This window comes from Cygnus olor, chromosome Z (assembly GCF_009769625.2).
Source record: "Cygnus olor isolate bCygOlo1 chromosome Z, bCygOlo1.pri.v2, whole genome shotgun sequence".
Taxonomy (NCBI): domain Eukaryota; kingdom Metazoa; phylum Chordata; class Aves; order Anseriformes; family Anatidae; genus Cygnus; species Cygnus olor.
The window spans coordinates 33,427,540-33,436,785 of record NC_049198.1 but is presented as its reverse complement, the minus strand read 5'-3'; the positions used below and the strand labels follow the sequence as shown (position 1 = coordinate 33,436,785).

Here is a 9,246-nt window from a genome sequence, read left to right as displayed (position 1 = left end):
TGTTTGTTTGCTTGGGTCCAAGTCTCCAACTAGCAGAAATAGAGGAGAACACTACTTGCGCTCCTGACCCCTTAACATCTTTCCGAGGGACATAAAAGTCCCTTTTGATATTTTGGAGTCTCCTCATTGCAGCCTCATTCAACCCTACAATGAAAGGGTAGTAATGAGTGGTAGTCAGCTGACTTGACCAGCCCTTGTGGTATAGTGAATGCAGGCTCCTAGCAGGCAGAAATCCTCTCTAGAGAGATTGGCTGGACAGCAAATGGGTTCTTCGGTGCCTCTCAGTGAGGAATCTCCCAAGGCCATCGGCTCGCTCCATGGCAGACACATTCTGCAGCAGAGCAGGGGATTGAGGCGGGCAAGACTTTCTTCCTGCATCAAGGCCATTCGAGGCAGCTGAGGGAGCCGCCCGGGCCCTCTGGAGGGCGGCTGAGGAGGCGTGGGTGGAGCCAGCAGCGCCCAAAGGCAGCCCCTAGGGAGCGCAAGTGGCCATGAGGGTGAGCAAACAGCACGGAGCAGTTGGAGCAGGCAGGGCGAGCAGGGAGGGTGCTCTCACCGCTCCTTCCAACGGTGGTTGTAACCTGCTTGTGAAGAGCCCAGCCATGGTATTCACCCAGCAGAAAGCCATGGCCTCTGCATCCCTTGCAGCCCCTCCAGCCATGGTTACCAATGTGGCTGCCCAGATGGAGGTCTTGGGGAAACACATGGCCCTGCAAGTCTTGGGCTGCAGGGTGTGCCCAAGTCTTCCTTTTGTCAGTGTCTGACAGTAGCAGCAGTGGGTATGCCTGTGGGAGGTGAGCCCAGGTTGTGCTCAGCGTGGTGGCAGAGCTTCAGGAGGAGCTGAGTAGGCTGAGGAGAGTCAGAGAGGGAAATTGACCGGTGGAAGAATACTCTACCCTCTCTGAGACAGACTCACGAGCCAGCTACCACACAAGAAACAAAGGTTCCCCTATCCCACCAGGAAGCCACTGCACAAGAGACAAAGGTTCCCCCATCCCAACAGGCAGTAGGAGGGGGCTTAGGCCAAGGTGGGGAATGGAAGCAAGTTTCTGCTAGATAGAGCAGATAGCTTGGGCTAGGAAGAGGAATATCTTGGCAGAGGCATATTTCCAGAGCCAGCCAATGTTACGGCGAGGCCTCTCCCACGATATTTATCTACAGTCTTGGGAATCTGGGGAGGCCCCAGTTGGCCGGAGGGTAGCAAACGTTACTCCAGCTTTCAAGAAGGCCAAGAAAGAAGAGCCCGATAGTTGCAGGCCTCTCAGTCTCTCTTTGGTGCGTTGTAAGACTAAGGAGAAGATTATTCTGGGAGTTACTGCAAAACACTTGAAAGACAATGCAGTCATTGGTCCAAACCAACATGAGTTCATGAAGGGCAAGTCATGCCTTACGAGCTTAATATCTGTTTCTGACCAGGTTATGCACCTAGGTGGATGAAGTTTAAGCAGTGGAGGTGTTTGTTTTTTTTTTTTGTTTGTTTTTTTTTGTTTGTTTGTTTGTTTGTTTTTTCTTTCTGGATTTTGGCATAGCTTTTAATACCGTCTCTCACAATATCCTTCAGGACAAAATGCCCAGCTTTGCAGCTGGAGAAGAACATAATACAAGGGGTGAACAACTGGCTGAAGGGTCAGGCTCAAAGAGTGGCTGTAAAGAGGGTAACATCAGGTTGGTGGACAGTCCCCAGTGGTGTTCCCAGTAGGCGCTGCCCATTGTGTGCCCTGGGCGAGCCTGAGGAAGGCCTCAGCCTGCGAAAGGGAAGAACTGGCAGCTTGGAGAGGGCCAGTGTAAAAACATCACTTTGCACCAGACTGACAAACCACATCCCTCATCTCGTTTTTTGTTATCAGTTTTTATTCTTATTGGCAGAAGACATGTCTTCTGGCCAATGACTGGTAGCCGTTCCTCTCCCATGCACCTGCACCCGGTAAATGCAGGTGTATTCTGGATTTCCCCAGTTGCTCTGTATGACAATTTTGATGAACTGAAAGGCTCTGGGGATCTTCTGCAAAGAAAAAGGACAAAAAGATGTGTCACCCTTGAGGTGGAAGGAGCCAGAGCTGCCTCCAATCTCCTTCCTCGGCCAGCCAGGCCCTTGCTCCAGGACCAGCTCCTGCTCTGGCCAAGGAGGCAGGTTCTCGCTGCTTCTCCTCTCCCACCCAGGCCGCCAAGGCTCCCTGTGCCCAGGCAGAGCCAACAGCCAGCCTCTGAGAGTGCGGCAGGCAGCGGTGGAAGCCTGAAGCTCTCTGATCCTGGGGGAAGTGGGCAAGGACCCTGGAGAAAGTCCTGAGGCCAGGGCAAGGTGCTGGCTGCCCTCTTTGCTACCAGCACCTGCCCAGCATGTGCAGCCTGGGCTCTCCGGGCACGCACAGCAACAGGGACAGCCCAGCCCTCGCTCAGTTTCTGCTGCCCTGCCGCCCAATGCCCACCCTCCCTGCCCACCCTGTCTCTCTTGCATGGGCTGGGGCCCCTGCCCTGGGAGGGACCCTCCACACTCCTGCCACTGACTTGCTGCCAACACAGCGTTTCTGGAATGGCCTCCTGTCCACTCCCTCTGACTGTACCTGCAGAGGGAAGGTCTGCATAGGCTTCTTCTGCACGCCATAGGTGAATGCCCCGAGCAGAGTTTCAGCTTCTGTTTCCTCATCCACTCCCTGTGGAGGTAAAGCACAGGGCAGCAGGTCAGGCTCATGCCCGTAACAGCTTCCCCCGAGTGCATCCCAGCCCCTAGTGCCCAGCAGAGACTTACAGAGATGGTGAAATCTCGGGGGGCACTGCTGAATTTCCCAAGCTCTGAGTCCATCTCTGAAGTGTGGTGGATGGTGACCATGGCTGCTTGGATTTTTGCAGGCAACCTAATGACTACCTGTCCCTGAGACCCTTGGAAAGCCCAGCAGTTGCCCAGAGAAACATCCGGCTGAAAGCAGAGAGCAACAGCAGTGAATGGCTGGGCTGTGATGGGGCCCGCGCCACCACGCAGGCAGTGCCTGTGCCTGTGGGGGTCTCTCTCCTCTCTCTCCTGAGGGGAGGTGCCCCACAGCTTGCCCCCAGCTTTACAAGGGGGAGCAAACCGGCACTGTTGGTTTCTACTACCATACCTGCAGAACAGTGTCTGGAGTGTTTGGGGTACAAAGCAGCCAGAACAGCCTGCACAACCACATGCCGTCCCATGCGTATGTCTTTGAAGATCTTTGCAGGTCGATGGTGGCCCCTGAAGGGAGAAGAGAGCAGCTGACTGCTGGAGGCCCAGTTACACAAGACTGCTGGCTGTAAGCTATTTCTAAGGCTGCCTGACAGCACTGTTACCTGGGAGGTGTCCCAGGAAAGGAGGGGATGCTTGTGTCCTGTGATGGCATCTCTCTCAGAGCTGCCTAAAGCCAAGAGCTGTGGGCGCAGGCAGACAGCAAGCCCCCACATGCAGGCCAGCAGACTCCAGCCCAGGTGCCACCGATTGGCAATGGCAAAGGACGACCCGGCCACTGATTTTCGGTCCCCACGACAGCTTCATGCAGAGGAGAGAGTGACGGGCCAGCTGGGGCATGGCAGGAGCAGCAGCAAGGAGCCCCAGGGCATTATAGGGCTGAGCCAAGGGAGCTGCTTGGCCACAGTCAGGCTGTTGGGCCCCGTGATTTTGTCTCATCCCTTCCATATCAGAGGTCCGAGCCTGCAGTGCCTGTAGCTTCCTTTTGGGAGGGCCAAGCAGGAGCCTAGCGACATGAGACCTGCCTGCCTGTGTCAGTACCTGTGCTTTTCAGAGCCCAGTCAAGCATCTGTTTGGACTTTTTAAAAGAGTTCGTAGACACTGTGTCTCGCATGTCCTGAAGTTCCTGGGAAAGACAGAAGGGAACAAAGGAAACAACCACGTCAGCACCACGCAAAGGAAGACGTCCATGTCAGAAAATCCAAACAAGATTTGTCCCATGTGCTGCAAGGCTCGAAGTCTTCTGACAAGAGAGAACTTGGCAAGAACATTGGTGTCCGCAGCCACAGTGCGTGTGTGTGTCCAGGCCCCACAGTGCGTTCTCTGGCAGTCCTCCCTGACCTGGCTGACATTGCCTGGTCCAGCCTGGCCAGGAGAAGGGGCTTTAGGGCAAACAAGTGGCCCGTGGCAAGAGATGGGTGGCTGGGGTAAGCTGGAAAACCCCACCAGCAAACCCAGGAAAGGCTTTGTCAAGGGCTCTGCTCATCCAAAGCCTCTTCCCCAAAGTGTAGGATCACCTTTTTCAGGGAGCTGATCTCGTCAGTCAGCAGAGCCACCACCTCACTGTGCTCCTGGAGCATCTTCGCATTCTGATCCCGCAGCTGAGCAAGCCTGTTCCTGCAGATATGGGCAAAGCAGACCTTGTCAGGGAGCCACCAAGAGCCTCCAAGCTCAGGGATGAGCAGACACAGGTGCTCACAGCCTCTCTTCTTTTGCCAGCTTTCCAGTGCTTCCTTCCCTTCACCACCACTGTTAGCAAAAGAGAGGGAGGGAGGGGCCCAAGCCCTGGGTGCGAGTGGGTGTTGCCACGAGGCTGGCTGCCACAGCCCTACTGTATGAGGTGCAGGTGAGGAGAGGCCTCTTACATTGCGGCCACTACTTCGGGCAAACACTGCTCCAGCAGCACCTGAAAGAGAAAGGATCTCCATTGGAGCACCAGAGCCGCTGTGGCTTTCCAGAGCCAGCAGCTCTAGCACGGCATGGCAGAAGCTGCTGCTTCTCTGGCTCACTGCTTGGAAATGGAGGATGCAGCAGTTTGCCCAGCTGCCACCAGCAGAGCTCCACTCTGGGATTTTCTTCTCATCAACAGCAGTCACTGACCTTTTGCTCCTGCTGTTCCTGCCCCATTCTTGCCACACAAGCCCCAGAGAAGCCAACAACTGCAGACACATCACCGAGAGAGTTATTTCACTAGGGTTTCTAATGATCTCCGCAGCCATGCCCTCTCCTCCCACAGCAGTGGGGCGAGAAGATGCCCGAGGACACGACGAACTGGTGCAGAGAGAGGATGGGACACCAAGCAGGAACCCTCTCCCCAGGTTCTGCGCGGCCCTGGTCTGCATGCTCAGCACCCCACACCTGCTCCCCATTTTCCCTCTCCTGTTTGCAGGGAGAGAGCCCTCCACATCCTTCCTCCTCCACACCCCCATGGCGAAGCCTTGATTTAGACGTGTTCTAATTCCCAGGCAATGCCCACGTCTGGCCCTGCCTCCTGCTGTCTCCGCTTCCCCCGGCACACCTCTGAGCAAGGCTCTGCTGAAGCAGCCATGGCAGAGCAGTGCAGGAGCTGGGCGGTTTCCTGGCACGGCCCCCAGCCTGGCACTAGTTTCCAGGAGACACAAGGACCTTCTCCAGCCTACCCCCTTCACAGCTGAAAAACTTTCCTCTCCCCCTGTCTGTCTGTCTGTCTGTGTGCCTCTCTCTCACACACACTCTGATCATGCCAGCGAGGTGGGAAGGCCATACAGCCTCCCCTTCACAGGCTTGCGTATGTCTGTATCAGCTGTGAGGCCAGGTGGGATCTGCATGTAGCTAGGATCTGGGGAGCTCCCTGAACCATGGAAGTGCGAGGCTGGAAGGGCCCCGTGGACCTCCAGCGCCTCTGCCTCATTCTGGGACATGCATCCTGTGCCTCTGTGCTACCGCTGGCAGTGCAGAAATACTCACTGAAAGAAGCCACAACTGTCAAGAGGATCGTGAAGAGCCTCTTCTTCTGCAGGGTGTTGCTTTGGCTGAAAAACAGCGAGTCCTGGTGTTGCCAGTGCTCAAGGTTCGGGGCAGATACCTTCATGGGGAATTTTCTCTTACGAGTTGAGAAGCCACAGTCTTGGGGGTCAGCTGGTGACAGAGAGCTGCCAAAGCAGCCCCCCAAAGCAGCAGGCTTTCTGTCAGCCCCCGTCAGCACCACTGGCAGAGCTGGCCAAGAGAAAGTGCTCCACGAGCACCCTCAGAAAAGGAGATGACACAACTCCGAGAACATATGTGAGCCTCTTTGCCACTTACAGTGGGGTTCCCAAGGCCCAGAGCCCTTGCTCTGCCCACAGCACTCGTGGATTTCTGCGCTGTGTCCCCCCAGCCCCACATGAGGCTCTGTCTGTGCTACCCCCCAGCTGATGTCCCCACGACACAGCAACTCCCTCGTACCCATTCCTGGGGAGCTGGCTGGGCCCTGCTTCCTCCCCTGAGTGCTCCTCAGGGGTTCTTTGCTGCGGGGCTCTCAAACGCCTCTGTGACCTTGTCTCCATGGTGAAGCCTTCTGCTTGTGAAGTTCTTCCTGTTCAGCTACAGAAGCACACTCTGCCCAGGGCAAGGGCAGTCAGCAAGAAGGCCAACACTGATTGGCAGGAGGAGCGCGCCTGCCACGGGCACACAGCTGCCAGGACACCGCAAGCTCCTTTCAGCCGGGCAGTCACAGCCCACAGTGCCAGGCGTTGGCCAGTGGAGCTTTTAGTAGCAGCCAGCCCTGACCTCACAGAGGCCTTGTCTTGCATGGTGTGAGGTCATGGCTGTGCTGTCACAGCCAGGGCTACCAGGGGCAGGAGGTGGGGAGAAACACTGTGGCTTTCCTGACACAGCCCATCCGCGGCTGTTCCGAACCCCAAGCTGGGGAGCGCTGGGGACAGACAAGAGGCAGCGTGGTGCTGCCGGCAGTCATCACGTCCAGGTCCTCGAGGCCCTGGGTGTGTGCAGGATTTGCTGCTCCACCTAGATCCACACAAGTCCATGGGTCCGAATGGGATTCATCTCAGGTGCTCAGAGAGCTGGCTGACGTCATCAAAGAGGCTGGCAGATGTTGTGCCAATTTTCAAGAAGGGCAAGAAAGAAGAGCCTGGGAGCTGCAGGCCTGTCAGTCTCACGTCAGAGCCTGGTAAAATTACGGAGAAGATTATCCTGGGAGCTATTGAAGCACACCTGGGGGACAATGCAGTCATTGGTCCCAGACAGCATGGGTTGACGAGCGGTAGGTCCTGTTTAACAAATTTGATTTCCTTTTATGATAAGATCACCCATCTAGTCGCTCAAGGGAAGCCGGCTGGTGTGATCTTTTTGGATTTCAGTAAGCTTTTGACACAGTTTCCCGTAGTCTCCTACTGGACAAAATGTCCAGCATACAGCTAGACAAAAACATCATATGATGGGTGAGCAGTTGGCTGACGGGCAGGGCTCAAAGGGTTATGGTAAGTGGGGCTACATCAGGCTGGTGGCAAGTCACCAGTGGGGTCCCCCTGGGCTCCATTTCATAAACTATTTGGATGTAGGACTAGAAGGTGTTTTGAGTAAATTTGCTGATGATACTAATCTGGGAGTTGTTGACTCTGTTGAGGGTGGAAAGGCCTTGCAGAGATCTGGGCAGACTGAAGAGCCAGGCAATCACCAACCACATGAAGTTTAACAAGAGCAAGTGCCGGGTCCTGCACCTGGGAAGTGGCAACCCTGGCTGTACGTACAGACTGGGCGACGAGATACTGGAGAGCAGCCCTGCAGACAGGGATCTGGGGGTTTTGGTCGATAGCAAGCTGAGTATGAACCAGCAGTGTGCCCTGGCAGCCAGGAGGGCCAACCGTATCCTGGGGTACATCAAGCACAGCATTGCTAGTCGGTCGAGGGAAGTGATCGTCCCGCTCTACTCTGCGCTGGTGCGGCCTCACCTTGAATACTGTGTGCAGTTCTGGGCACCACAGTACAAAAAGGACATGAAGCTGTCGGAGGATGTCCAGAGGAGGGCTATGAAGATGGTGAAGGGCCTAGAGGGGAAGACATAAGAGGAGTGGCTGAGATCACTTGGCCTGTTCAGTCTGTAAAAGAGGAGGGAGCCCTCATCGCAGTCTACAACCTCCTCACCAGGCGGAGCGGAGGAGCAGGCGCCGATCATTTCTCTTTAGTGACCAGCGATAGGACCCGAGGGAATGGTGTCAAGCTGTGACAGGGGAGGTTCAGGCTGCGTATCTGGAAAAGGTTCTTCACCAAAAGGGTTGTCATGCACTGGAACAGGCTCCCCAGGGATATAGTCACTGCACCAAGCCTTTTGGAGTTTAAGAAGCCTTTGGACTATGCTTTTAGTCATACGGTTTGAATTTTTGGGTAGACCAGTGTGGTGCCAGGAGTTGGACTTGATGATCCTTGTGAGTCCCTTCCAACTCTTGCCTTGACGCCTCCTTTCATGGAACTCAAATCCACCATCTTAAGGTCACTGTATCTAAGGCATCCTCTGCCACCTCGGCCTTCAGGCCCTAGAGGGCCTGCCACATTCTGGAGTTCCCTGCAACTGAGGGTCTGGGCAGCTCCTTCGGTCCTTGGGAGGTCCGTCTGGGCGGAGGTGTCTGCCTGGGGAGGGAGCTCTGGCCCCTCTGTCTGCGTTTCAGCTCGGCCTGGCAGTTGCAGTGGCTGGACGCCATTTGGCTTCCAGCAGAAGGCTGCTGCTTGTTGCCCCAGAGCAGAAACAAGTGGCCCACCTGCCGCCCTCTCGTGTTGTCTGCTGGTGCTGTGACACTCCCTGGCTGACGTGTCATGGCCTGTTTGCCCTCCTTGGTTGCCGCACTCCCTAGTGGCTGCCTTTGTACATGTGGTGGCGGGGTGGCCCAGACACGGCTCCTGGCCTTGCCCAAGCCCTGGCAGCATGAGGACTGGAGGAAAGCAAATGTCACTCCAGTCATCAAAAAGGGCGAGAAGGAGGAGCCGGGTAACTACAGACCAGTCAGCTTCACCTCCATCCCTGGTAAGGTGATGGAACAACCTATCCTTGGCGCTGTCTCTAGTCATATCAAGGATAAAAGGGTCGTTAGGGGCAGTCAACATGGCTTCACCAAGGGGAAGTGTCTGTGCTACCCCCCAGCTGATGTCCCCATGACACAGCAACCCTCTCGTACGCATTCCCAGGGAGCTGGCTGGGCGCTGCTTCCTCCCCTGATTGGTGCTGGGGAGCTCCTGTCTCTCATGGGGCTCTCAAAAGCCCTTGTGACCTTGAAGCAGCTGTCACATGAGACAATGCTGATCCTGTGCCCCCTCTCCACAGACCAGAAGGCATTGACATGAGGGATAGTGGTGAATGGAAACAAGCCTCTGCTTGGGTCAGCAGGAGAAGCTCCTCCCTGTGTCCCTTGCCTGCACTATCCCCACCTTCATGAGGAAGCAGCAGCAGGTTGTTGTCAGAGGTGACTCCCATCTGAGGAGAACCCATGGAAAGGGCCTGATCAGCCGACCTGACCCAGCCTTCAGGGAAGCTTGCTGCCTCCCTGGGACTCGGGTAAAGGATGTTACCCGGAAACTCC

General features: G+C 55.8%; 1 protein-coding gene across 1 annotated transcript; it reads right to left on the bottom strand.

Annotated features, from left to right (window-relative positions):
- Positions 1-1,524: 1,524 nt before the first annotated feature.
- LOC121062247 (sperm-associated antigen 4 protein-like) lies at positions 1,525-6,663 on the bottom strand. Its single transcript, XM_040542001.1, has 10 exons — positions 6,122-6,663; positions 5,645-5,709; positions 4,799-4,857; positions 4,564-4,604; positions 4,216-4,315; positions 3,740-3,824; positions 3,096-3,208; positions 2,747-2,914; positions 2,562-2,651; positions 1,525-2,002 (listed from the first exon to the last, which is right to left on the bottom strand). Exons 1-10 carry the CDS (start codon positions 6,220-6,222, stop codon positions 1,844-1,846), a joined length of 981 nt encoding a protein of 326 aa, XP_040397935.1. The 5' UTR covers positions 6,223-6,663; the 3' UTR covers positions 1,525-1,843.
- Positions 6,664-9,246: the final 2,583 nt, after the last annotated feature.

What these genes read in the sequence shown, in the direction of transcription:
- LOC121062247 (XM_040542001.1), bottom strand. Translation starts at nt 6,222, where the DNA reads ATGGAGACAAGGTCACAGAGGCGTTTGAGAGCCCCGCAGCAAAGAACC. An exon ending in CCCGAAGTAGTGGCCGCAAT is followed by an intron (nt 4,316 to 4,563) that starts GTAAGAGGCCTC and finishes CCATATCTGCAG; the next exon opens with GAACAGGCTTGCTCAGCTGC. An exon ending in CTCCAGACACTGTTCTGCAG is followed by an intron (nt 2,915 to 3,095) that starts GTATGGTAGTAG and finishes CTCTGCTTTCAG; the next exon opens with CCGGATGTTTCTCTGGGCAA.